A 26744-nucleotide genomic window follows, 5' to 3' on the forward strand; every position below is an offset into this window, starting at 1 on the left:
GGGGGGGGGGGGGGGGGCTGCATGCTGAGATGTCAACATTTCGCTCGGCGCTCTCCGACCGTGTATCGCTGCAGTATTGTCCGTACAGCGCACCTGTCGAAGCCATGCTTGGGGCCAAATTAACCTTCAATTCCCTCCTCCCCCTATATGCATAATTTGCCCCCTCATCCTTTCTCATTTCATTGGTGCTTCTCATCTGATACAGCTTTGTTGACGGGCTACATCACTTGTGTCCTGCACTGATTCTCCTGCCGCACCCGTGTCATCCATTCTCGACGCCTATTCGTCCACGGGTGGGAGACGACTCGTCATCGACGAACGAACTGCACTCATTTCCTACAACCTGCGGTGCATCCGGGGCAGCGTATCTGTGGAAGCACTCCTGGCCGCTCTTCACCCCCACGTCCAGGTAAGTAAGATGCAATCCCGACAGGATGGGCACCGCTGGGCGGGAGTTGACATGTGCGTCTGCCTGGGTCGAATGAAGCTTGGGCTTACTGGCCGCAGACAATGGCCACAGCCACCGTGACCGGCCATGGACGCCGGTCGTCCATGCGTCAAGCCGAATTACAGATACCAGCCAAACCCTCGATCTCTCAATCGACGAGCAGCCCCGTCGACAAGTTCCCTCCCTACGAAGATCCCCTTGAAGCAGCCTCGGGGTCCAGCCGCACAAATCCTAGCCCCTCGGTCAAATACTCTTCCAATGGTCTATGGGAGCCACGAAAGTCGGCACTCTACTCTCGGGACCACGCCAATGGGTCAGCGAGGAACCCTAAACATCGACCCCGAAAAAGCATCAGCGAGGCCATCACAACCATCCGAACACGCAACGGCAGTATGAGTGCGAACGCACAGGAGTTGGCGGAAGCTCTACGTGCACCAGTATCCTATCGTTTGATTGTATGTCCCAAAGCTGCCCTGAGAACAGACCCTCTCCTGCCCCGGGTTGCTAAGCTAATGTCTGTTTAGGTCCTTTGCCTCATCTGGTACTTCACTTCCGCTCTCACCAACACATCATCAAAATCCATTTTGAATGCTCTCCCGATGCCCATTACATTGACTATAGTTCAATTTGCATTTGTCTCTTTCTGGTGTCTGCTGCTGGTTTATTTATCCACGGTGGTGCCGTGGTTGCGACAAAGCGTACCTATCCTCAAATATGGCATTCGGTACCCATCCCGCGACGTGATCTCGACTGCATTACCTCTGGCTGTATTTCAGCTGGCCGGGCATATTCTGAGCTCAATGGCCACTTCTCAGATTCCAGTGTCCTTGGTTCACACAATTAAGGGCCTCTCGCCTCTCTTCACTGTTCTGGCATATCGTCTTCTGTTCCGCATTCGATACGCAAAAGCAACATATATGTCGCTAGTCCCACTCACGGTTGGGGTCATGCTCGCATGCTCCACTGGAATATCCACTAATTTCTTCGGGATAATCTGCGCCTTTCTAGCTGCCATAGTATTCGTTTCCCAGAACATTTTCTCCAAGAAGCTTTTCAACGAGGCGGAGCGTTCCGAGTCTGAGGCGCAGCACCCGGTACGTCGAAAGCTAGACAAGCTTAATCTGCTTTGCTATTGCTCCGGACTGGCATTCTTTCTCACGTTGCCCATCTGGTTCATTAGCGAAGGATATCCCTTGCTATCTGACTTCATCAAAGACGGCGTGATATCTCTATCGGGCAAGCAGGGCTCTCTCGACCATGGCGCCCTGGTGGGTGAATTCATCTTCAACGGTGTGTCGCACTTTGCACAGAATATTTTGGCATTCGTGCTTCTGTCGATGGTCTCTCCCGTCTCCTATTCCGTCGCCTCCCTTGTCAAGCGGGTTTTTGTCATCGTTGTGGCAATTTTGTGGTTTGGCAGCTCGACCACCCCGATCCAAGCTTTGGGGATCGGTCTCACTTTTGTGGGCCTCTACCTTTATGATCGTAACAGTCACGACGATGTGGCTGATCAACGAGCAAATGCGGACCACTTCCGCGCCCGGGAATCCATCCTGCCTCTGAATGTCCGACATTCAACGAAGCCGTGGGATTCAAATGGTTACGCCTTCCCTGGGGCAAGACCGTTGGAGGGGTCCACGTCTAACATCACGCCTTCCAACAGTTCCAAGAAAGAGGACGATGGACCTGGACGCGTCCGACCCCGAGGGACCAGCGTTTCCCGAACCTTGCTACCTGGAACCAAGCAAGAGTCAACGTGGCAACCCAGCGATTCTCCTGCAGCGGCATAGCATTTCTTCCTTTCTTTCTTCTATTCTATCTGTGTTTTTGTTCTAGGAAGGCTTGTCTGATGTACGATATCATGGCGCTGCGGTGTTTTACCCGATCGGAATCTCTGGCACTTTTCCCGGCTTTCCCTGCTGTATATCCATTGGTGCCAGCATGGATGACAATGGTTGCGCATGTGGGATGTACATGATTCCAATCTATGAGTTTAGGTGGACATCATCAAATCTAGCAGACTACTACCCGCCCATGTCCCTTTTAAGCAAGTTCTCATAACCAGCGTTATTCCTCCCCTTGTGATCACTTCTAGTCTACTTGCGAATCAATGGCTGGCCTTCCCCGTATAGAAGCTAATTCCTGTAGTTCGAGGAATTGAGTTTCACGCTGATCTTCCGTGAGCTAGGCCAGTTGTAGGCTGTCGAAATCAGGAGGCAAGGAAAAGGGGTCACGGTCCAACCGACGTCAGGGGAACAACATAGCCGGATGTTCCCCCTTGTCAACAAAGCAGTTTCCACCAGTCTAGTCTCTGCGTATCTTTGAACCTATTTCGGTGTGGAGGGTCTGTGGGGAAAGCAATCTTCATTTTCGATATTGACTCAGGGATTCTGCGAGGGGGCATTCGGGGATGTAGCCACCGTCAGTAAAGAACAAAATCATCATCGGACAGTATTGTCCTTGACTGCTCCAGCTCGGTGCAAGAGTTTGCTCTAGGACAATGTTGCAGAGGAGACGGGAAGCGTGGATCCTGCCTCCTACAATAAATCATGCCCACGAAATGAGATGGCCAAAAGGAAAAGCCCGGCACAACGAGCGTGGGTTTTGATGCGGCGCGCGGCACAATAGTTAATCCGCATAAACGAGCCAATCCGCGTGATCGCATTTGCGAGTCTGCTTTAGTCATCCCAGGGATGGTCAGCATCCATTATGTAAACTAGCAGATTCCGACTCTGAACAACAGCTTCTCCTTCCAGGTTCCGCTGCCAACCCTCGTCCACACCATCCCCCTAACTCCTCCTCCTTCATCAACGTTATTCCAATCATGCGGCCGCAGCTCTTCCGTGCGGCCGCCCGGTATCTCCGGGTGCCCAGGGTCCGGACTCTCGCGACGACAGCCCCTCGCGCAGCCGAGGTGGAACTCACCATTGGTACGTCGAAGGTCTCTATTCATCATGAATACATGCTGACAACACTGTCCAGATGGCAAGAAGGTGTCGGTGGAAGGTAATTATCATCCCTGTCCAAGCCATTGTTCACTCTCTCACAACTTTCGAAGCCGGCTCGGCTCTCATTCAGGCTTGCGAGCAAGCAGGCGCAACAATCCCCAGGTATGTGACGTTTACCACACAACGGCGGTACCTAGTCATACTTACTTACTCTCCGGAAGATACTGTTATCACGAGTTCGTATCCTCTGTCCAGATCTTTCAGGTTTGTTGGCGCTAACTCCAAGCTACGAAGAAAACTGTTGATTGCGGGAAACTGTAGGTTCCGCTCGTGACTGACTTAAATCGGCGTGTTCTTGTGCTAACGCGCCTCCTTGGATTTGTAGGTCGTATGTGTCTCGTGGAAGTTGAGCGAGCCCCGAAGCCAGTAGCATCGTGCGCCTGGCCAGTCCAACCTGGGATGGTTGTCAAGACCAATTCACCGCTGGTACACAAGGCCAGAGAAGGAGTCATGGAGTTCCTTCTCGCCAATCATCCTCTTGATTGCCCTATCTGTGACCAGGGAGGAGAATGTGACCTCCAGGATCAGTCGATGCGTTACGGCGCCGATCGTGGGCGATTCCACGAGACGGGTGGTAAACGCGCTGTAGAGGACAAGAACATCGGTCCTTTGGTCAAGACCTCGATGAATCGATGCATTCACTGCACTCGCTGCGTTCGATTTATGAACGACGTCGCCGGTGCTCCGGAATTGGGAACCACTGGTCGTGGGAACGATATGCAAATAGGAACCTACCTGGAGCGAAATCTCGATTCTGAGATGTCTGGGAATGTCATCGATCTTTGCCCGGTCGGTGCTCTGACCTCGAAACCCTATGCCTTCCGAGCTCGTCCGTGGGAGCTAAAACACACCGAGTCAATCGATGTCCTCGATGCTCTAGGTTCCAACATTCGGATAGACAGTCGAGGAATGGAAGTGATGCGGATCACGCCAAGATTAAACGACGACATCAACGAGGAATGGATCAACGACAAGTCGCGCTTCGCTTGTGATGGATTGAAGACTCAGCGGCTCACCACTCCGCTGATTCGCCGTGAGGGCAAGTTTGTTCCTGCAACTTGGGAGCAGGCCCTGGTGGAGATATCGTCAGCTCACGAGAAACTGCAACTGCAAACGAACGAGTTCAAGGCAGTCGCTGGCCATTTAGTGGATGCCGAATCACTTGTCGCCATGAAGGACCTGGCCAATAAATTAGGCTCTGACAACCTCGCACTTGACCAGCCTGGCGGCAGTGCTCCAGTTGCCCATGGTATAGATGTTCGTTCCAACTACCTCTTCAACTCTAAGATCTATGGCATTGAAGAGGCGGATGCGATCTTGCTTATTGCTACGAACCCTCGTCATGAAGCTGCGGTCCTGAATGCCCGCATCCGCAAGCAGTACCTGCGATCGGATTTAGAAGTTGGGCTTGTTGGTGAGGATTTCGAAAGTACTTTCGATTATGAACACCTGGGTGCCGATGTCTCTGCCTTGAAGGCCGCCTTGTCTGGGGAGTTCGGTAAGAAGCTTGGTGCTGCTCAGCGACCAATGATTGTCGTTGGCAGTGCAGCTGCGGAGCACCCCGATGCCAAATCTATCTTCGAGACAGTGGGCAGCTTTGTTGAGAAACACGCCGCCAACTTCCACAGCAACGAATGGCAAGGCTACAACGTCCTGCAGCGGGCTGCTTCTCGAGCGGGTGCTTACGAGGTGGGATTTACGGCCCCGTCCCCGGAGGTTGCACAGACTACTCCGAAGATGGTCTGGCTCCTTGGTGCAGACGAGATTGCGCAGACTGAGATCCCGAAGAATGCGTTTGTAATCTACCAGGGTCACCACGGTGACCGTGGTGCTCAGCTCGCCGACGTTGTCCTGCCCGGTGCAGCATATACCGAGAAGTCCGCCACTTATATTAACACCGAAGGCCGTGTCCAGGTCACCCGTGCGGCAACTTCGCTACCTGGCGCAGCTCGCGATGACTGGAAGATCATTCGTGCAACCAGCGAGTTCCTCGGCGTCCCGCTCCCATATGATGACATTGAGGCTCTGCGCGATCGTATGGAGGAGATCAGCCCTGTTATGCGCCGCTACGATGTTGTCGAGCCCACTTCTGTCAGCGCGTTGAGCAAGGTGCAGTTGGCCGATCAAAACAAGGGATCTTCGACCACTGGAGCTCCTTTCAAGAAGGTCATCGAAGACTTCTTCTTCACCGATGTTATCTCTAGAAGGTACCCATTTGATCCCAATCGATTCATGTATGATTTATATGCTAATAATCTTTTTAGCTCGCCAACCATGGCCCGCTGCTCAGCTGCCAAAGCCAGCGGCAACCCTGAGACCAACTTCATGGCTGCGGGGGAGATGTCTCCGCAGGCGCTTTACGGCTAAAGGGAATCCCTTTCTGCAAGCTGGTAATCGATTCCATGGTTCGTCTAATGGTCGCAGGCGTTGTTATTTGTATCACGTTTAAACCTCCCTTTGATGTATCGTTTCCTATCCACCTTCTGTTTCCGTCCCGCCTTCTTCCGCCCGTCTTCTTGGGCGTCGTTTCGTCTAGTTTCCGTGGTTGGCCTCGCCCGCTCTCCAGTGCAGCCTGGGAATAATTGGACGAGGATGACTTGTACATAAAAGATCGAGGCTCACAAAATTCCAATCCCATTCTCGGAGATAATATTGAGTGCAAATGTAGGTGGACATCCTGGACGAGAGAGCATTGATGAAACTGGTTCCGTTTTGACAATCTGTGGGTGTCCACGGCAAAGTCTTGTCACATTCTGTTGAGTTCTACGTGAGTTTTGAAGATCTGTTTTTTGCATTGGAAGTAACCATCTCACAACTCGTCATCGTCTGTGTCGCCCCTAGAGCCTTCCACGGCACCACCACCTGACACTGGGCTCGCCTCCGCCGTCATCATTGGATGGCGCTGGATGAAGAGCAACTGTCTTCGTGGCGGGGCCGCTTGAAGAGATGAATGTCTCGACGCCTGTTCCCGCCTAGATGGCGCTGCAGACTGTGTTGTATCGGCCAACCGGTCCAACTCATCGTCGGTAGCCGTGTCTTCGTCTTCCCCCCAGACTGAGGAGTGGATTGTCCTCCCTCGTCAATGTCCTGTTCAATCAGAGAGTCTTTGGTCTTCTGTTCATCGACATTCATTGGTTCAAAGCCCTTGCCTGTGTCATCTGCGTTGCTAATATCGCTGACTCCACGCTTCGTTCTTTGCTGTAATGCTTCGCCTTCGCCGCCGCGCTTCCAAGTGGCAGCCTGAATCTCAGATACTAGACGAGATACCAACAGTCAGTATATGGTACCAGCGCCTCAACACCGAAAAGAATGCTGGTACCTTTCACAGGGTCCGAAGTAGCAGACGCTAGGAGACGCTGCTGGTTCCGAATTTTCAACTTCTTCTGATTTAGCACCTGGGTGAAATTCGCCACTAATTGATGCTCGTGCCGGCTCTTGGTCTGCATAAGTCCTTCTAGTTGCTCAACCAGTCTTTGGATAGTGTCTTCGGCAGTGCGATGGCGGTTCGTTAAGTCGATGAACCGGGTCTCCAACGCATCAGCCCTGGCAGCCGACATATTCGCCCATTCAAAAAGCTCAATTGCTTGCTCATCGTCCTGCCTGAGAACGATAGCGCCAAGTTTTTGCTAGGCTGTGTTAGAATATCGCTCCGCCGAATATAGGATCTCCGATGAGTCACATCACTTACTGTGATAGCTTGGACCCTTTTGCGTATCGTGATGACTAGTTCTTTATCTTCTTCTCCTGATCCCACAATACTGGCAAAGGATTCGATCCCACCGTCTGGGATCGGCTCTTCGGTCCCAGTGGATTGCCCCAAAACCAGGCAAATGACCCGAGTCCATTCCTCGTCAGTCCCCTGGTAATTCTTGACGCGCAGGGTCTTCAGAAGAGACTGCTTCACTGGCCAGGCATGAGCTGGTGGCCGACGCATTTGATGACGGTGAAAACTTACATATGGCGCTATACGGACATTCCCCTTCGGTCGCTGTCAGAGTCAAGTCGAGTGCCCCGGGTCCAGTGTGGCAAACGTGGACAAGCACAAAGGCGGTAGCCTCGTCAGAACGAGCAATGCGCACAACACGGGGTGATGACATGATGTGGCAGATAGTGATTATTAAATGGGACTTTGCTTGAGCTCTCTCTGTCTCGACAAGCTTTTGGTAGGAGGATCAATGGGGAGTGAGCCAGGAAAGCATCAGGGCGGAGGCCGCATTGAAAGTCGAATACCCTGCTTGACCTGCCTGGAAAAATTGTTGTTGAAGAGATGCTTTTCTTTTTTATTTTTTTTCTTTTTTCTGGACCAAGGACGGGCACCTGCTTCACAACACTAGAAGTTGGTCGAATACGCATGCGGGCTAGTTTGGATGGCTGCTAGCAATACATCCTTAGGAACCTAAAGGCACCAGCGCCGTGTCCACATTGTCGTAACGAGGCCAACTACTACGCCAGTAATACTCGAGCTTCTACCTACTGTACATCTGCCCCCTCCCGCCTATGAAATCGACATCAGTTTCGCCGCTCACTTTATTTTATTTAATCTTATATATATTAAATAATTTTTTGAGCAGCAAAACGTGTGCGGTTGGAGAGAGGAGAGTCGCATACCGGCAGGCAGCGTTGCACTTCGTCCCCACCGCGTCCACTAGCACGCTCATCTACGAGGAATCCCATCCAGCCCCCTAACAAACCTCAACATCTGTCCCCCTTCAACACCCTCCGCTCCTACTCACCTGCTATCTGCAGAATTCGACATTTTGTAGCGAGCAAGTTTAGCCTCGCTGAGATTCGTCCCCATTCACCGTTCACAATACTAGAGCCACGACGCACAACCGCCTATCCGTCTGGGGGCAGTTGCGACCAGCGGAAGAGCCGGCGACCAGCCACCCAAGAAGCTTTGGACAAAGCTCCTCGGTCCATGAACACGGAATGACGTTCATTCTTCGACTTTCTTTTCTAGTGTCAGTGCTGCAAAGTGTCGAGTCTGCTACCTGATCGTCGACACTGTAGAACGGGTGGTTCGTTCTGTGGTCCTTGCTCGCTCGGTCGCCGCTCCGTTTCGTCCGCCATGGATTTTCTGACGACAGAATCACGAGCGTATGAGAACCAGACGATCGAGTGCTGGGATGACGACGGTGACTTGCAACTCAACGATGGCCTTCAATCCCGTGCCGCATCGAGCGCGGGGTCCATCACCAATCCATCCTTGCGGCCCTGTGGACATCGTGATTCAATTTCGTCCCGTCGATCTGCCCGTTCCGATCTTGATTCCAACGTCGGGGATGAAGATTGGCAAGTCTTTTTACACGACAATGATGACCTGGCGAAAGAAGAAGCCTTTACCTCTGCCAAAAACGCCGGAATCCCTCTTCCCGCAAATGTTCCCAAATCGGCGCTCCTAGGGGGCAAAATCAGACGCTTATCGACTTGCAAGCCGAAGAGGACCTTTGTGGATGACTGGTCAGACGATGTAGAGCTCCCAGCCCCGGGCTCAATGCTAGAGCTCAAAATACCCCGAGATACGGCCTTTCCAGAGACAATCCGACAGGTTAGCTCTACAGCAAGCAGCCCAGTGAAATTTAAAGGGTCGCCGTCCTGGAATGAAGATATTTCGACTCGCCTGAAAGCAGCAGCTCTCACATCTCTAGATCGATTTCAGGATGAGATTGACGAGTCTGCCTATTCAAATATTCCTACAATCAGAGCCCCGCTTCCTCGGTCCCCACAAAGAAACACCATCCCTGCCCCTATGCTTGACCAGTCAGTACAACAAGAAGCAGACGAATATGATCGAGACCTGGAGCTACCTCCTGATCACCAACCTCTCCAACTTTCGACCCGAAAGGATGCCACCGGAGTTTCCAGTCCAAGCCTAGATGATTTTGACCTTGAATGGTCCGAAGGTAGCATTGGTGTCCGGGTTGGTGGCACCGCTAGAGATGGACGTTCATTACCAAACTCCTCTATATGTTCATTACCAAGCTCCTCTATATCTATCGCCAGTCCGAGTGTTTCAAGCTGTCTGACTGGAGAAAGTGAAGATGACGGACTGGATGGCCTTATCCTTCCAGATGGTCCTCTCGATTTCAATAGATCCCTTCAGAAACGCCAAGAGGCCAATGCTACTGATGTCTCCGGTGGACCGGAAGAAGGCCAGGGCTTACCGGGCATGCCAGACGCAGAAGACTTTTTCTCTGGTATCGAAGTTGATAACGGAAGGGTTTTTGCCTCAGGAAAGCTGACCTTGAACCCCAATGTCAAATGCAATAAAGGATTGCCGGCGAGTCCTACGCGTCGCCCTGCAACGACTCTGACGTTTACCAATTCCGCAAGCTCTCCTCGCACTCGCATACCACGTCTGTCCGGTCATGATCGAACTCATTCTACGCACCTGGAGACTGTCTCAGAGAGTGGTGCACCGCTTTCCAAGTTTCAAAGACCTCAATCTCTCCTCGGTCACGCATCTCAAACGTCTATTTCTAGCCTGCCGGGAACCGCTGCACTCTCCTCTTCCCCGACACAAACGACCTCTGCCCGAAAGCTCCCCGGAACCCGGAATGTCAGGAACCCCGTATCGGTCCACAAATCCAACCCTCCCAGTAGACACTTGCGGACTAAGCGATCCCTACCTGCGATTCGTGGAGTGCACTCTGCTGCTCCAGCATTGACCTCTCAGCGGTTGCCTTCTCACCATGATGGAGCTATTCGCTCCTCTTACAACAGACCTACGACACCGGTCGGGCAAACCACAACGGATATAAGGTCCTCAACTCGCCGGATACCGGGTCCATCCAATTCAGCTGGCGCGTTGGAAAAACAATCCCATCATGCGAATGTGAAGACATATCGCCCCTCTCGCCGCGCGAACTCTGGCAGCCCCGGCGATCTTCTCAGCTCGCAAGGCACGTTCTCCCGGTTGTCACGGTCTACTCGCAATGACTCTTTTCGTTTGAGTCTCGGCGATAAGAGCACAGAAACGGTAAATCAGGGCGACGACCGTGCCCTCACCTGCCCGACAAGGAGGCGCAACTTTGGAGATGGAACTGAGCTCGAATCATTTGATGATTTGCCAACCTCTGCTTCTGCCGAAAGCAAGTTTGTCAAGCATCCTGCTGGCCGAGGAGCGCCCAGATCTGTACGCACCAGACTCAGCCAAAGCCATATTACTCCGCCTAGTGAAGCCCTAACCCCTTCATCCACACCACTCTCGACCTCCAAACCACCCAATCCAACTCCAAGATTTGCTAGAGACACCAATGCTTCTCGGAACGCGAGAGAACAACGCATTGCCTCCATGAATTCAAGGAATCGTGACGTGAATCCGCTCGGGTCGTTCAATTCGAACTGGAAAGCTCACCCTGTCTCTCGCATCTCCCCAAATGCCGCCCCACTTCGAAGTCGGAAACCCAAAGCGGTGACAAAGGCCCCTACCAAACCACACTTGATCAAGCCTATGGGATCCGGGGTCCAAGACGCTAAGTGTAAAAAATCCAATTAAATCATTCTTCACGAACGGACAGAACTGACATTGGCATATTTAGCTGTAAGGGGCATGCGGTACAACCCGGCAGCTTTTCGTTGGGAAGGAAACGAAAACCTCGTGCAGGATTTTGATATTTCCACCATATCCAAATCACCGAAGCCTGCACCCGCCCTCATTACCAATATGGGTACCATGCAAAACGTGCAGACTGTTGGTGGGATGGTCTTTGATCCACACCGCATGTGTTGGCTCCGAGCAAGGTCCCTCGACTGTGGATATCAAGATGGGATGCCACCTGAAGACGAGGATGACGTTTTCGCGGGCTTAGATGACTTGGAAGATAAGAGTGTTAGTGCGGCCGGACGAGCCTTGGACAGCTCCTGCGTTCCTACTGGTGACGACCTGAGTGCGGGTGAGTCCTCCGACGAAGGACCTATCACAGAGGAATTCGATGTCGGTCCGGAATTCATTCGACGACAGCGGGCCGAAGAGGAGAAGTGGAGGCGCAAGGTAGAGAAGTGGGTAGGTTTTGATCGAGGGGGTCGTGAAAGTCCCTGGCAATGGGCCATCCGTGATTTAGTGGCTGATGGCATGGGGGATCTAACCGCTTGAGCGGCTCCTTTGCCACCCTTGGTGATCCGACTCAACTTTCTGGAGAACCCCCTTTCTTTTGCGCTCTCCCCCCGCCCCTTGCACACATTGTCCATCCGTGAGGTCGTTCCCTGGGATTTGAGGGGCGAACTCGGATACACGAACTCTTTTTATGACATAAAGACCTTCACCCTAATTCGGCCCTGACGATCCTGGCCGAACACGAATTTACGGTTCTCAGAAAGCGGTCTGTAATTATAGCCTGTTCTCAAGTACATACATACCCAACCTAATAACGAGATATCGAGAAGAACAAAGGGGATATCAATATCAGTCACAGGGCGGAACTCCCGCAAATGATTCCTTGTTACTTGGATGATTGCTTGCTGGCTGCCTCCCTATTTCCCTTCTTCTTTTTCTTCTTCTTGACCCGCCCTCTCTTCCTCTCCTTTTCTTTCTTGCGGGGACCATGCTCTGTTCGTCGTGGTCTAGTGTCCGTATCAGGTCAACAGGGAAGATCCATGCTGCCAGAGTCGAATCTAATGACTACATTCCCCCCAGGCAGATCCGAAACACCTCGGACTCCGGATTTTGAGCGGAGTTGGTGCCGGCAGTGACTCTTCGCTCTCTTTTTTTTTCTTCCTTTTTTTTCCTGCGGCATGGACGACTCAAAGATCAGGATCGGGAAGCAGCAGCGTGACACCGGGTGATAGATTGTATAACGCTCTCTGGCTTCGAGCCCCTTTTCGGTTTGCGACTGGCCCAGATGCCCGTGCTGCGAGGGTCCGGTGCCAAGTCCATCGAACACGGTGTCTCACCTATCGCGGACGGGCCAAACGCATGCAATCCTGCCATCCCGCATGCTGCATTTGATTGCCTGTCAACGAGACCCAATCCCCGCGGCCCTGGCATCGACGCCACGTCAAGGTCACGCCTGCTAGAAGGCTTCCTGACAGCTCACGATCTGGCAATCAAAAAAGCGCGAGGCGGTGGCACAGCAGGGGAAGTTGTCCTTCGGCCCATTCAATGCCCTACTGCTTTCGCCTTCGCCCTCGCCCTCGCCCCAGCGCAGTGGAAACTCGCCTCATCCATGCTCCGCCTCGGCTACGTGCAGGTTTGGACTTTTGCCGGGGCAATCTCCAGCCCGACTTTTGTTTGACGGAGGCAAACCTGCAGAAACAAAGCCCTGTTGACACAATTCGCCTCTCTTTTCCGGGGGGTTGTTGTTCCGTCGCAAGTCGGGGAGGTCCTATTCTTCCCCCCGGTGCTGTCGGCCACATTCTAGAGGCCGATTCCTCACACGGCTTCTTCTCATAGGTAGCCTCGACTAGCCCAACGTGGCCCTTCCATGAGGCAGATAGTGGCGGCAGGCTGGAATTCCGTATCACCATTGCTTGTATGCGCTGTCGTATCAGCCTGCTTGCACTGTTCAGTTGCTTCGGCGGGTCGGAAAGAATTCGACCACGAACCCCAGTCCTTCTGCTATGTTTTTCGTTTCTTTTCTTTTTACTTTCCTATTTTCGATTTGCTTTTTGACCCATGCCACATTTCTTCCCTGCAAGCTTGGGTGATACTCTTTCTACCAGTACCTTACAGAGTTGGTTGCTCGACTCGTCTGGCTCGGTCATTTCTTTTTCTGTGGAATATTTGCTGTTCGTCGTCCAGGGATGTCCTCTTTTTCTTTTGCCCACTCTTTTTCGACATGGTCTCGTGCACTGTCTTGGGCATCGGTCATGTCCTGCAAGATTTCCCTGGGAGCTTACGGGTTCTTTTTAATGCAATTGTCGCCCAGTGGATGCTACTCATGCTCCGTGACTCTCTTCGTGTCAAGTCTGTCTGCCATACCACTGGTTTAATTCTCTGCAGTGGATCGCCAACGCTCCGAGCTATCCCTAGCTCTGGCTCTGTATCCCATCCTCTTTCCTGCTCTCTTTCCTGCTCTCTTTCTTTATACCTTCTCAGGGCCACAGTGTGGGCAAGAACGGGAGATCAGTGAACGTCGGTCCGTCAATTTCGCCAATCTCGCACGATGGGCAGCTTCGCCAGGCGCAATGAAGGACATGACAATTATCTCATGGGTCAACAGATGGCAGTTCCAGGGACTTACAGCCACCCAGATGGCCATGAGTTCAGCACGACAGGATCTGGATCGTACCACTTTCCACAGCCTTCCTTCAACCCCTATGGGTCCCAGTTTGCGCCTTTTGGGCAACAGTCGAGCCTGTCACCGAGCATGCAGCATCTACAATATGCATCAGATCATACGATTCCATCAATGTCAACTTCGGACGAGATGAGACTCCACCATCCACCCCCACAGTATATGACCCAGTCCCGCTATCTACAGTCTCCGCGATACCTGCCGCTGCGAGATGCTCTCAACGAAACGGAGATTGAAAGTCAAGACTCCCGTAACGAGGGAACCATGCTATCAGAGCCCGTGTTACCTCCTCTTGACGGGTTCCCTGACGTGAAGGAGTTTGACCAATTGATGCAAAGGTGTGTGACAAAAGCTTAACCCATCTCGTCACTGTGCTCATGGAATGCTTTCGCTAGCTACGTCGATGATCTGTCGGTCAAGAAACAGGACAAAGCGTTGATACACGCACAGCGAGCGCGGAATATCAAAACCGTACTGATTGACCCGAAAGATACCGCAGTCGAGTCTGCTCAATTTCGGTGAGTAATGGAGTCATCCTATTGCACTTCTTCTCCACGTATCTAAATGAGCTAGTTTTTGGGTCAAGAAGATGTTCAAGCTCCAGACTGTCGGTATTGGAACGACGGATGTAAGTCACCTCCAATCCATGTTCCATTCAGTCCTAATCAGGATATTTAGTGCCGGAAGATGATCTGCCATGAGGGAAAGCCAGTTGCAATTCGTGAGAAACTGTTCAAAATACTCACCAAGGCGCATCAGCAATGCCAGCATGGCGGCCGCGACAAGACCTCTGCTCAAGTGCGACGTATCTATTCATGGTAAGTTTCAGGCGAACCCATACATACAATCAATTCAGGCCTAGCGACTGACCATTGATCCCCTAGGGTACCGAAGGAGCTCATCTCCCGATTTGTCAAGATTTGTCCGACATGCCAAGTGCGTCGAGGTGGGTCTCGTCTGACGCCGCCTAATTCTCGAAGGGGGTCACCTCGCCTCGAGATGGTGTCACGATCTCCGAAGCTGCCATCGCCGCCAATATCAAGACGAGAGTCGACATTTAGTGGGCAAATGGCTCTAGACCGAGCACAGTCTGACTACTTCAGTCAACTGCATGGTCACAGTGGATGGATCGAAAATCATCAAACTCTTCAGAGTCGTTCTACCCCTGGCGCCGGTGTCAGATCCTCCCATGGACCAATGAACAGCCTCTCACACTCCATCACGGGTACACTGGACCCTTTTGCCACCGATCTATCTGTGCCACCCTCGCAATTAAGCTATACAGCAGGATATGTTCCAACCTACGGGACTCAACCCCAACGTGATTTTTGATTCCCTTGTGGTTGCACATTGAAGTGCTGTTGAGAGATCGAAGGTGTGATTTGCGGCGTTCGTTGTGATTTTTACTAGTCTATCTCTGCAGCATTTGAATTGGCCACCTAACACCGGAGAGGCTTATCAAAAAAAGGAAAGAAAGAAAAATGGAAAGAAGACAAGGCAGGGGGAATGGGCAAGCCAAACAGAGCGAGACTGCAGTGAGACAATACAGGTTAAACTTTCGAATACAGCATTGAAATTAGATGCATCTAATTAAGATATGTTCGCTGAAGACCGGCAGGTGAATCACCGTGGGGAGGCCTCGGCATCTATAAATTGGATGATAGGGCGTTCTGGCGTCATAACAGGATTCCCCATATCCATAGCAGCTGTATAGGAATATAAATATCCGCAGCCGTTGAATGGTCCATCCAAATCCATGGTAGCCATGAGGGCACCATTGCAGACTAAATTAAGCCAAACATAGTGTACCAAGATAGAACATGATCATATCGTCCCTAACTTCGAGGTTCTTATGCTGTATCGAAGTGGCAGGAATGGGAATCAATTCGCAGGTACGACATGAGAATATTTGACTTTTGAACCAACTCAAAGCCAGATCCAATCCCTCCGAAAGGTCCAGCACATTATACTAGACAGGCAATGAGAATTTCTTTCCTTTCAGCACCCTGCCCCAGGAATTAGTCGGCTTTCCATTTGCATTGAGAGCGAATGCATGGCAGTGCTTACTTATTGTAGTAAATGTAGAAGAAATCCGAGTAGAGTAAGGTCTGGATGATACCGGCAATGATAGGAACAGGCTGGAAAGATCGCTGGAATGAGGCCTCAGTAAAATACCGGTATAGCCAGTTTGGGATGTAAAGAGCCCGGTAAAGCCCCAGAGCAAACAGATAGTGTGTTGTGATCGTGTCCGCCTCTCCAGTACGTTGTAACATGAACAATTGGGGAAGAATTGCGACCGACTCTAACCAGATGGAGAACGTCCAGAGAATCTAGGTACCGTTAGCGAGGATCCGTCGCACACATTCTCGCAAACCACATAAGCCACATACCTCAGAGAGGCGATAGTCGTGGGGGAAAAGCAGAGCGAAAATAGCACTTATTCCAAGCAAATATTGGACCTTGAACGTATCAATGTTGGGGTCATGGGTGGGCTTGTAATCGTTGAGCATGAGGTAGATGATATAGGCAGAAGAACCGATAAAGAGGAGCTTAAAGGTGGTGAGATAGAGCGACTCAGTGAATGTCCAGAACAGATCTAGACAGTGGATGAGTTCTCATGTCAGCAAATCTAGGCGAATAATTACAAGGCCCAACCAAGGATGATACTCACCAAGATAGCGAGTGACAAAGACCAAAAGGTAAAGCACTTGCGACTTGAAGGATAGCCCAGAACAGCTCTGTGATCCTGAATTAGCGGAAGCAAGCAAAGACGAGAGAGATCATGAGGCGTACACTGGATGACTTCATCTTCTGGAGAAGAATGAATATCGATGCCAGGTGAGAAAAATCGGCTAACTCGTCAGCATGTGGTACCAAATAAAGACCAGTTTCTTTTTTTCTCTCTCACCTAAAAGCCTGAAGATATTCATGGTTGCAGTGGGCAGAAGAAGGTTGAGGAGGGAAGAGTCGTTGTTGACACGAAACCAAATGGAAGGGAGAAGTGCCGATCAGGTACACGCGCCTCCGCCTCCGGACCGCCGCTGCACCGCCTTCAAATATGTATTGTACTGGGAATCGATCGCCTTGCTCAACCTTCTCCACGATCAGATTGAATATACCAATCGGCTACTGCTTTATCACAGAGAAGATAACCGGAGAAAAGAAACAATGTCAAGTAAAGGTCAAGTAAAAATGAATCTGTTCAACAACGGCTATTGGCTGCTGTACGCCCGGTATCCACACCAATTCTTTCCGATTGTGAAACAAAGCACTGGCACGGGCATTATTAAAATGGGATTCCTCCTCCAACGCTCTCATCGGCCATGCGCTGTAGATGGCCCTCTGCTAATTCGCTTTTAAGTGCGCAGATTGAGCTCTCTCGATCGAGTCGGTGCCAGTCGCTGAGTCCTGCTCTCTTCGAACCTTGCGCCTCAGCAATCTGCTCAAGCAATTTCTCCTGATCGGCCTCAAGTTGGGAAAGTCGCTTCTCTGCCGCGGTATCGAAAATCGATGGCAAAGCTTTGCCCCCAAGAACAAAGGTATGCAATCCCGCCAAATGATTCGGTGGTTTTGCTGCAGGCGAAGATGAGACAGGCGAGACGCAGGTATTTTGTCGGGGAGCTGAATACCGATAACTTCCTCCCACAGGAACCGGAGGTGTGAAAGAAGCTCGAGGTCCTGACGGTGCACTATACGACGTAGTTGTGAGTGGTCCGCGCCGTGCAATCGGGGCTCCCGTCCAAGGCCCCTCTCGGGACCCTGGCCCACGGCGTGGGCGAGTGGGCGCTGACAGTAAAGAGAGATTTTGAGGACCACGCCCTTGCGGAAGTACTGTACTTGGCCCCTGAGATGGTCCAGCTGGCGGGGACTGGTTTAGCCCACGTTTCTTAGGTTGAGTTGGTATATTGCTTCCGTGCCGGCTATGCAATTGTTCGGATGGTTCTTTTCCAGAAAAATTCCCCAGGTCATTTTGTTCCCTTCTAGTGTCAGTAGCTTCTGATCGGTAATGACTATCTCGATCTCGATATGATTGAGTCACCGAAGGACGGTGGGAGGGTGATTGGCGAGTAGGTGACCGGCTACGACTCTTGAGTGGAGCCAGACTACCACTTTCTGGATGGGTCGAAGGAGATGAGCGTCGGGATGTCACGCTGGATTCGGTGGGTATGTTTGTAGGCGAAACTTGTCGTGATTGCGAGAGGAACCGATCTCTGCTCAAGTCCGTGGGATGATCTCGTCGAGGGGCTAGGGAGGGACTTTGCGAGCGAAGGGCAGTTGTAGTATTGGCTCTGGTTGAAAAGGGTCGAGTGACTTTCTCATTGCTGGGTGCCGTAGGAGTGTTTCGCCGATTGACCCGACGGTCCTGGCTCCCTGGAGTTGGATCTCGGCCCCGTCTCGGGCTACTGCGACCGCGAGATACATCGCGCGATCTCCCTTCACTATAGGGCGACCGAGACCGCCAGGATGGGGGAGGCGACCGCAAACGGTCATCCCTTCGAGGTGAAACTCTTCGGGGCGGCGATCTTCTTCTGCCGTAAGCGCCTGGGCCGTAGCCTCTGGCCTGGAAAGGAGGTGTTCGAGAACGGCGGCGATAGTCCAGAGGCGAGCGACTTCGCGGCCGACCGTATCCTCGATTAGATGGCACCCAGGTATCGGCACGGGGGCGAGAGCGATTTCGAGGTGGGGAGCGTCTGTGCCGGCCATCGTACCCGCGAGAAGGGGATCGGCCAGAACGGTCGGCCGGTCGATAGCTTTCTCCCCCTCGGCGGTCATCGAACCTAAAAGACCTTTCTGTTTAGAAGGACTATTCATTGTCTTGTATGTTGGCCATGTGAGAGGGGATTGGAAGGAAAATGAGGCCTACCTCCTGCGATCCCAATCCATTCCCAGAAGATTGATACTGGGAAGCAAGGCTGTTGTATGGGACATCGAAGACCCGTGTGGAGGAAAGGTATGGCAAAGGCAAAAAAGACAGACGCTAAGCTACTTCGGGATATGTGGAGATCATCAACCTTGAGAAGAATTCCATTTGACATCCATGGATAACTAACGCGCTTATGTAATTAACTAAACTACCTCCTAGGTAGTTAGGGAACTACAGGAGGCAGACAGCCATAACTACCAGCCGTATCCAGCCGCAGAGGAATGCATAAGAAAAGAGGTGGGAACGAAAAATATTAAGATAAGCGTGGATGAACCAAGCAAACAATTACAGTCAACGTTTCCCCCGTCGCTCTTCCTCTTTGCGCAACCGCTTGCGACTCTCTTGTGCAATCATGTCGCTCAGATCCTCCTGGAAACCCCATTGCGGTTGATTCTGCTGTTGGCGCTGCATTTCGTAAAGATTTTGAAGGCTTTCTTTGCTGAGACCTTCCCCGGATTGTACTGCATCCGGATCGACAGACACGTCAACATCTCCAGGTTTCTTGCGTTTGCGGGTCTGGTCGTCGACCCCCAGAACCGAAGGATTGCCAGAGGAAGAGCTGAGATCGTACGCTCTGTCTCCACCAAAAAAGCCTTGAATACTCGTCTGCCTCTCTGGGATCACTTGATAGGCACTTCGCGGGTGAACAGATTCCTCCGTCTCCGTTCCTCGATGATGTTTTCGAACGTCAAATTCGCCAGCAATGCTCTCGGTCCCAGCGAGCTCGGATGGCACCGCTGAAGCCATTCCACTGGGTGTGTCTATCCCACTGGGGGAGTGAACTCCTGTCTCAAGCTCCTCCTCGTCGGCCTCGTCCTCGTCCTCGTCCTCGACTTCCTCACTTTCTTCCTCGGACTCCTCGGATGCCTGCAACTCTCCCCAAAGATCTTTTTCAACGGGCTCTCCATGCTGAACATTTTGCTGTGGCTGCAAGACACCGAAAATATCTCCCCCATACAGCGGCCGGTTGTGCTCGTCCACAGGCGGCTTTCCATAGCCACCGGGGTGGTAACCCCACATGGCCCCTGGGGGGGGCGGCGCATTAAGCCCTGGAATTTTTAAAGCCGGGTAAGATGGAGGAGGACCATAACGCTGCTGGTTGATGAGCCATGGAGGAGGGGCCCCAGGTGGCATGTTCAGAGCCTCCTTTAACTCTTCGCTCAAGTCGCCGGGACGGAGGTGTTTTAGATTGGTCTCGTATTCCTTGCCCTCGTAGTAAATTTCACCATAGCGAGTCAGCTCGGGCTTGGTTTGGAAGCGGAAGAAAGCCTCGTATAGTTTCTGATAATCAATGTCCAACCGTCCCATCTTAGGTTGAACTCTCTCCCGTTGCTTTTGCTTCAGCGAAGACTGCTCCTGCTTCTCCAGTGCCGCATCACGCATCTCTGCGATACCTGTTTCTTGGATGAATTTGGGGAGAGCAAAGGGCGCCTTCTCAACCCCTCTTTTTGACGAAAGGTACTCTCGTTTTAGAGACCAGTGCGAGGGAACGGGAACCACATTGCGATTGGCCTTGATGTGGATCAATAGTCGAGGGTCTGTCGCTGATGTATCTGTCCATTCCACGATTTCAGGTTTGCGAACCATCGCCTTCAATTCAGCCACAGATAGTTTGTTCAACTCTTTCCGCTTCTTTTTCGACATCTTAGGCTCATTCTCTTCTTCCTCGTCGGGAATGCCATCTCCATCGTCAAAATAAGCTTGCGGTTTCTCGGCTTCTTTTGTTGGAGCATTGTCGCCTGCTAGCTTATCAAATCTACCGACGATGCCCTGGTACACTTCCCATAGTGGATCATTCGAATCCGGGACCGCTGCCAAGGTAGAGACGGTATCTGGCGCTTCCTGGATGGGCGGGATAGAAGTTGATTCTTTTGGGGATATCTCTGGTGCTTTTTGGTCGGATTTGATCGGTGCCTAGAAGAGAGGACCGTTAGCTTCTTTTGAAAACTCTGGGGTGGGCACGAGAGCTGACCTCCGACTTCAGGGCCTTTTTTCTGGCCCTCCGAAGCTGGTTCTTGCTTGGCTTCATCATTGATCATCCAGCCATTGACAGTACGTGCGTAAATCAAAAGTGTGGCGCAAGGATGTGGGTGTTAGCCAAGAAACAAGAAACCCATCGCGCTGACCGAGGGAGGTCTCTTTTAGGCAATGAAATTGCCAAGTCTTCGATATTCTCATTCTTATTGGCCAGAGTGGGCGACCGCCTTTTATCAAGTTGCGCCAAGAGCGCTTGAGGGTAACTAACATTATAACAGTTGGACTTGAGTTGACTATGGATTCAAAAGAATTGGGTATTTACTCTGATTACTTTGGTATGGCAAATTGTGGCGCTGTTATTGCGACAGACGAATACATAGAGGATTTGAGAGGCATGCTTGAACCGTCTTTTTCGAGTCTAGCTTTGGCTTAGGGAATCACACCCAACGCGCAAGACAGACAGCTAAGCTATTGTACATTGTGAAAAGGATAGAATCAGCGAGGTGAGTTCCAGCGGTTAGAAGAGTCAGAGCCAGGCGACCCACAGGGCCTATCTTCCAAGACTTATGGTCACGGTCAACGTCAAAAGCAACCAACAGTGAACGTGAACGAGTCCGAGTCTCTCGATAAAAGTAACAGTCCTTGAAGTGTGGATTCATTTCTTCTTCTTGGCCGATCTCGATTCTAACACATTGAAGGGTTGTTAGTAGACTTCGACCAAGATGAAGTGAATGTTATAGAATATTGAATTTACCTGCTACAGTTTTCTTCTTTTTGGGGCGGCCCTTTCCTCGGAGTTTGGCACTTAGCGACTGGTCAGCTCGGGGTGTATCAGGAAGGATTCAGAACACTGACATCTGAATGGCTTCCTCGCGATCATCCTCAGCCTCATCAAATGTTGTTAGGCCAAGGGGCTTGTATGTATTCCGGAGGTCGCGAAAAGAAACTGTCTTCTTGGGATACCATGCTGCAAGGGCCGGGCCACGCAGACGCTGCCTCAATATCTTATTGCCGAGCCGGAGTCGTTGCGGGTTGAAATTGAAAGAGAAGATGCGACACTGTGTCTGAAAAACCGACCCAACATGACAGGAGATATTAGCAAGGTATGCATGAAAAACGTGAAACTTATCATACCTTCACCAGGTCAACAATCCGGGTCTGTGACATCTTGTTCCCACGGGGACCTAAAGTCAAGAGGCAAAGGCTCCGACTCTTGGCTTTCCGGCGGATGAGAAGTGGTCACCTGACTGTGGGGCTTATATCTGTTTCGCACATCCAGAGATCGCCTGACGTTTTATCGACACCGCCAAACAGATATGGCATCCAAGAGGCCTGCAGCTGCATTGAGCTGTAAATCACCCCATGCATCTGCGAAACGTTCCAAGGTAAATTGTCCAGGATATTGTCCATTGGCTGTTTCGCGATATCCAGCCTTGTCTGATTCCTGCAATATGGCTGACGACCACTTTGTAAAGACGGATGATTTGTCTGACCAAGTGCGAAGCAACATTTCTGCAACTGGCTATACATCTAGCCCTCGATTATCTCTTCTAAGGGATCTTGCTCGAGAAGTGTTGAGCGGGCCTGAAATCGTTCATGCTGAGCCCGAAGTTGTGAAGGTGGTTACTATGCTAGACAGTGTCTTTCGCCATACAGGAGAGTATCCACTGCGCACTGAGAATTCTTCGGCATCAGATATCAAAGCCCCCGCTATCAATTCCGAGAATGGAGGATATTCAACCCCTACTTTGCCGCCTATCTCGGATACCCGACTAGAACAGGCAGTGTTCACGCACCCGGCTCATGGCAAGGGCCATGATGGATCGTATGACCGTCTGGAGATACTAGGCGATGCATATATCGAGTTGATTGCAACGAAGTTGATCTGGGAGAGATTTCCCAGGATATCCTCTGGTCGAATATCCCAGATACGGGAACTGCTTGTGAAGAATGAGACGCTTTCGGGGTTTGCAGAGATCTACGGCTTCGACCACAGAGCCTCGGTGCCAGCCGCTTATTCAGGGCAGCCCAAACGATGGCTCAAAACAAAAGGCGATATCTTTGAAGCTTATGTAGCTGCGGTTGTACTTTCTCATCCTGTGGGTGGCTACCAGCTCGCAGCACATTGGCTAACTAGCCTATGGCTGCCCACGCTTGACAGCTTAGGCCAACAGAAAACAGAGCTACGCTCAAAGGAAGAGCTGGCTAAGAAACTCATGGGGAAGGGGATAAAGCTGGAGTATCTCGAGGAACGTCCATCAATTCTGCACAGGAACACCGGCACACAGACTTTCTTTATCGCGGTTTATCTGACAGGATGGGGATGGGAAAAGAGGTATCTTGGCTCGGGCCAGGGTGCAAGTAAAGCGGCGGCCGGTGATGAAGCGGCCAGGGATGCGCTACTCAAGAAATCGGTTATCTCAGAAATAGCGACAGTGAAGAAAACTATGCAGGCTCAAAGGTAGCATTATGTTAGATGGGATTCCTTGGATAACTTACATATACCTAGTATTAGGTCCAGCCTAGCAACCATCTATGCGATAAGTCTCTGTACATCCACTGATTGTGTAAAATGGCTATCATGATCAGGATAAACTTAATTACCTGATATAACTTGCTTTAAAAACAACTCTTTCTTGGCAAAATCGTTTTCTTGAATTATCTCGCTAATGTGGGGCTTTCAGGCCTTAAGAATTTGGTTAAATTTTAAGCCATCTGCGGCACTATCGATTTATACCAGTCTTAAAGGTATAAATCATAGCTATCGTCAGTAGTATACAGAATATATAAATACCATCTATCCCACTAAGGAAAAACCTTATAGCTCTAACTAGCCTATATATAAATATTACTAATATAGATAATATTACTTATAGTGTATACTCTATACTTATTAGGATTAAGAATAATAGCTTCTTAGTTAATAACTATATTTTTTTTTATTTAAAAAGCTAAATAGTATACACTAAACACCTATAAAGGTGATATAGGATTGATATTATAGGTATATAAAGCCTTAAAGAAGATCTCTAAAGTAATATTATAGCTTAATTACTATATAGAAACTATTAAGAAGTTAATTAAATTGGCCTTTTAAATAAAATATTTTCTAATCTAATTTAACTAGATCCTTAATAACCTTCTAGAATATTATACTATATATATAGAGTTAATACTAATAAATCCTTTTAAATAATATAGTTCCTATATTTTTCTTTTAAAGTATTAATATTTCCTCTTTTAGTGTTAATAATATTAAACTTTAAAAAGATTAAAAGAAATAAGAGATAATAATATCTAATAAAAGCTATAAAAACTAATAATAAATTAGCTAATAAAAACTATAAAAAGAGTATATAAATAAATAGGTAAATAGAAAAACTCTACTATTTTTACTAAAAAGTATAGGTAAAAATAGCTAAATAACTATCTTTTAAGGATAATATAATAGTTATTAATTCTATTATTATTAGAGTTTAAGGACTCAGGGAAGGGTCTGCCTTAGGCTAGAATATTATAGACCTAGTGTTAGCAACACACTAAGGTGTGAAGATAGAGAAGCAATAACCAATCAACTTAGAAGTTATATAAGGAAACCTATAGGTTATAATAGGAGAAAGATTGGATTATATAACTAGGACTTATCAGCAATAAGGATAGATTTATCAGTGATAAGCTTAGAAGATATCAGTGATAAAACCTAGACTTATCAGTGATATAATAGATTAAATATATAAGGACGCTTATTCACTAGTATATATTTAGTTTTTCGCGTTTAATCTTTATATCACTTAGATTATTATTATTGTTTAGAATAATTAGATTAATAACTATCTATTTTTATTAATTTTATATTGATTAATATCTTAACTAATATCTAATAACTTTAAGGGCTTATTTATTAATACTGATCTTTAAATAACTAACTTAGTTAGTGCTTTTAATTAATATACTTTTTAGGATAAACACTTTATAGACTCTAAACCTATATAAAGCTAAATAGATAGTAGTAATAAAAGATAGATAAGTTTAGAGGGACTATAGCTATTAAAAGAAGTATACCTTTAAGGTAACTAAACTAATATAGTAGTAGATAATTAGTTAGTATATAATATATTAAATATTAAATTTTAGGATTTAATTAAAATTAATAAGATATTAATATTTTATTACTAATTATAATTAAATAATAGTAAGAAATAATAATACTAATAATATAAAAAGAGAATAAATAGGATATATATTATTACTATTTTTTATTAATATAAAACTAATAAAGATAGTTTTTTAGCTATAAAATTAATTAGTATATAAATAGCTATTAATAATAAAATTATTTAAACTAGATTTTTTTTATAGAGATTAAGCTAATATTAAGAACCAGATATCTAAGTTATTAGGATAGATAATCTGTTAGCTAGGTGGAGATAATATAGGGCGAAGGATCTTTATATCTGATTTTGATAGTAACTGATTCTTATAGAATCTAATTTAGAGATATCTAAGGGTTTTTCTTTTTAATCTGAATCACTAGAGAGTTAATATTAATTTATTATTGATTTAAACTTTTAGTGACTAATAATATAGGTTTTAGGTTTAATATCTTTAGGCTTCTATATAGGATAATAACCTTAGAAATAAGGTTCTTCTATTCTATTTCTAACCTTTTAGTAATAATTATATCCCTTTCTATAATAAATAATTTAGTTACTATGTAATAAAAAAGTAACTAAAAATTATAGAATAGAGTATATAAATAAAAAAAAGGTAGTATAAAAATTATTAATTTACTATATCTTCTTTAACTTTTTTATATTAATCTTTTAATTATTATACCTTATAATACTTTTTTAGTTATTATTAATCTAAAATATTATTTTTACTAAGGATATTTAAATTATTCTGTTATAACTATATAAAAAATAGCTTTTTTAGTAGTATTAATAGTAATATATAAGATAGATTTAAAGGATTTTATTTTATATTATTATTAAAGTTAACTATAGATATTATAGATAAATATATATAAATCTCTATAATAATAATCTTTTTTATACTATTTATTTTTAGATTAATAGCTATTATAAATATAGAAGTAAATAGTATCCTTTTAAAGACTAATTTTAATATAGTATAAACTATATATATATTAGAATATAAATTATTAAAGCTAAAAGATAAAAGTTATATAAATATATTAGTAAATATAATTTAAAACAGTTTTATTAATAAATTAAATAGGCCTATTAAAATAAATATTATTAATATATAAATATTTATTAATAAAAAATATTTATTTATCTAAATAAATTAATTATATTAATATATTTTAATTTATATTTATATCTAGATAATAATAGTTATATTTTATAGTATTATATAATTTAGTTATTTTTCTATAATATTAAAAATAAGATAGCTATAAATAAAAAAACTATAGTTAACTAAAAATAATTTTTTAAACTTAGTTCTTAGTTTATTTATAAAATATAATAATATAGTATTATTTTATTAATAATAATATAAAGATATCTAAATAGTTTATTAAGACTTTATAGTTTCTAATTTAGATTTATTTTAGTTAATTATTAAAATATTTAAATATTTTTAACTAATTTTATAGTAAAAATAAGAGATACTATATTTTTCTAAAACTTTTTTTTAATTTTTTAAAATTATATTTTTATTTATCTTTTATATTTCTAAAATATTTTTTTATTAATTTAAAAGCTTTTTTTTATTAAATTAAAATACTAATTAAGTTTTTAAAATATTTAAAAGAAATTTTATTTTATCTTTTATTTTTTTACCTTTTTTTTATTTTATAGGCTAATTAGTATCTTTTTATTATTAATTTATTTAATATATAATTAAATTTATATTATTTAGTTTAATTAATATAATTTTTATTTTTAATTAGCTAAAAATAGCTAAAATAATATTAAACTATTTTAAATAAATTATATATTTAATATACTAAATTCTTAAATATATATATTTTACTTAGTAAAGAATACTATATATAATTTAGTAAGCTTTTTATAATAATTTAAAAATAGTATATTTCTAATATAGATTAGATTTTAGATAAAATTGCTAAAAATACTATTAACTTAATAAAATTAATTTAGTTAATAAATATATTTTAGGAT

At 46.9% G+C, this 26744-nt stretch overlaps 11 protein-coding genes across 11 annotated transcripts; 6 read left to right on the forward strand and 5 right to left on the reverse strand.

Moving 5' to 3' along the window:
* Positions 1–510: 510 nt before the first annotated feature.
* On the forward strand, positions 511–2238 carry N7459_006732 (putative ER to Golgi transport protein (Sly41); the record flags this gene model as incomplete). Its single annotated transcript, XM_056945900.1, has 2 exons — positions 511–903; positions 973–2238. The coding sequence occupies 2 exons, from the start codon at positions 511–513 to the stop codon at positions 2236–2238; spliced, it is 1659 nt and encodes a 552-aa protein (XP_056797899.1).
* A 1034-nt stretch (positions 2239–3272) lies between these two features.
* Positions 3273–5823, forward strand: N7459_006733 (putative NADH-ubiquinone oxidoreductase, subunit G; the record flags this gene model as incomplete). The annotated part of the gene is made up of 5 exons (XM_056945901.1): positions 3273–3378; positions 3431–3454; positions 3507–3713; positions 3782–5663; positions 5721–5823. 5 exons carry the CDS (start codon positions 3273–3275, stop codon positions 5821–5823), a joined length of 2322 nt encoding a protein of 773 aa, XP_056797900.1.
* A 522-nt stretch (positions 5824–6345) lies between these two features.
* N7459_006734 (uncharacterized protein) lies at positions 6346–7553 on the reverse strand (the record flags this gene model as incomplete). Its single annotated transcript, XM_056945902.1, has 4 exons — positions 6346–6710; positions 6776–7082; positions 7145–7359; positions 7412–7553. 4 exons carry the CDS (start codon positions 7551–7553, stop codon positions 6346–6348), a joined length of 1029 nt encoding a protein of 342 aa, XP_056797901.1.
* A 971-nt stretch (positions 7554–8524) lies between these two features.
* N7459_006735 (putative cytokinesis regulator (Byr4)) lies at positions 8525–11551 on the forward strand (the record flags this gene model as incomplete). The annotated part of the gene is made up of 2 exons (XM_056945903.1): positions 8525–10937; positions 10998–11551. 2 exons carry the CDS (start codon positions 8525–8527, stop codon positions 11549–11551), a joined length of 2967 nt encoding a protein of 988 aa, XP_056797902.1.
* A 745-nt stretch (positions 11552–12296) lies between these two features.
* N7459_006736 (uncharacterized protein) lies at positions 12297–12689 on the forward strand (the record flags this gene model as incomplete). Its single annotated transcript, XM_056945904.1, has 1 exon — positions 12297–12689. One exon carries the CDS (start codon positions 12297–12299, stop codon positions 12687–12689), a length of 393 nt encoding a protein of 130 aa, XP_056797903.1.
* An 870-nt stretch (positions 12690–13559) lies between these two features.
* Positions 13560–14752, forward strand: N7459_006737 (integrase zinc binding domain-containing protein; the record flags this gene model as incomplete). Its single annotated transcript, XM_056945905.1, has 6 exons — positions 13560–14029; positions 14087–14209; positions 14265–14319; positions 14370–14509; positions 14576–14627; positions 14672–14752. 6 exons carry the CDS (start codon positions 13560–13562, stop codon positions 14750–14752), a joined length of 921 nt encoding a protein of 306 aa, XP_056797904.1.
* A 908-nt stretch (positions 14753–15660) lies between these two features.
* Positions 15661–16621, reverse strand: N7459_006738 (uncharacterized protein; the record flags this gene model as incomplete). The annotated part of the gene is made up of 6 exons (XM_056945906.1): positions 15661–15697; positions 15759–16021; positions 16082–16287; positions 16363–16429; positions 16485–16543; positions 16600–16621. The coding sequence occupies 6 exons, from the start codon at positions 16619–16621 to the stop codon at positions 15661–15663; spliced, it is 654 nt and encodes a 217-aa protein (XP_056797905.1).
* A 356-nt stretch (positions 16622–16977) lies between these two features.
* N7459_006739 (uncharacterized protein) lies at positions 16978–18503 on the reverse strand (the record flags this gene model as incomplete). The annotated part of the gene is made up of 2 exons (XM_056945907.1): positions 16978–17980; positions 18046–18503. 2 exons carry the CDS (start codon positions 18501–18503, stop codon positions 16978–16980), a joined length of 1461 nt encoding a protein of 486 aa, XP_056797906.1.
* A 403-nt stretch (positions 18504–18906) lies between these two features.
* Positions 18907–20647, reverse strand: N7459_006740 (U2 snRNP complex subunit CUS1; the record flags this gene model as incomplete). Its single annotated transcript, XM_056945908.1, has 2 exons — positions 18907–20529; positions 20588–20647. The coding sequence occupies 2 exons, from the start codon at positions 20645–20647 to the stop codon at positions 18907–18909; spliced, it is 1683 nt and encodes a 560-aa protein (XP_056797907.1).
* Positions 20648–21247: 600 nt separating this feature from the next.
* On the reverse strand, positions 21248–21759 carry N7459_006741 (mitochondrial 37S ribosomal protein mS33; the record flags this gene model as incomplete). The annotated part of the gene is made up of 4 exons (XM_056945909.1): positions 21248–21276; positions 21347–21396; positions 21448–21650; positions 21727–21759. The coding sequence occupies 4 exons, from the start codon at positions 21757–21759 to the stop codon at positions 21248–21250; spliced, it is 315 nt and encodes a 104-aa protein (XP_056797908.1).
* A 284-nt stretch (positions 21760–22043) lies between these two features.
* On the forward strand, positions 22044–23057 carry N7459_006742 (ribonuclease III; the record flags this gene model as incomplete). The annotated part of the gene is made up of 1 exon (XM_056945910.1): positions 22044–23057. One exon carries the CDS (start codon positions 22044–22046, stop codon positions 23055–23057), a length of 1014 nt encoding a protein of 337 aa, XP_056797909.1.
* Between the last annotated feature and the right edge of the window lie 3687 nt (positions 23058–26744).

Source organism: Penicillium hispanicum, assembly GCF_028827665.1.
Source record: "Penicillium hispanicum strain IBT 35686 chromosome Unknown utg000006l_segment0_segment0, whole genome shotgun sequence".
NCBI classification, from domain to species: domain Eukaryota; kingdom Fungi; phylum Ascomycota; class Eurotiomycetes; order Eurotiales; family Aspergillaceae; genus Penicillium; species Penicillium hispanicum.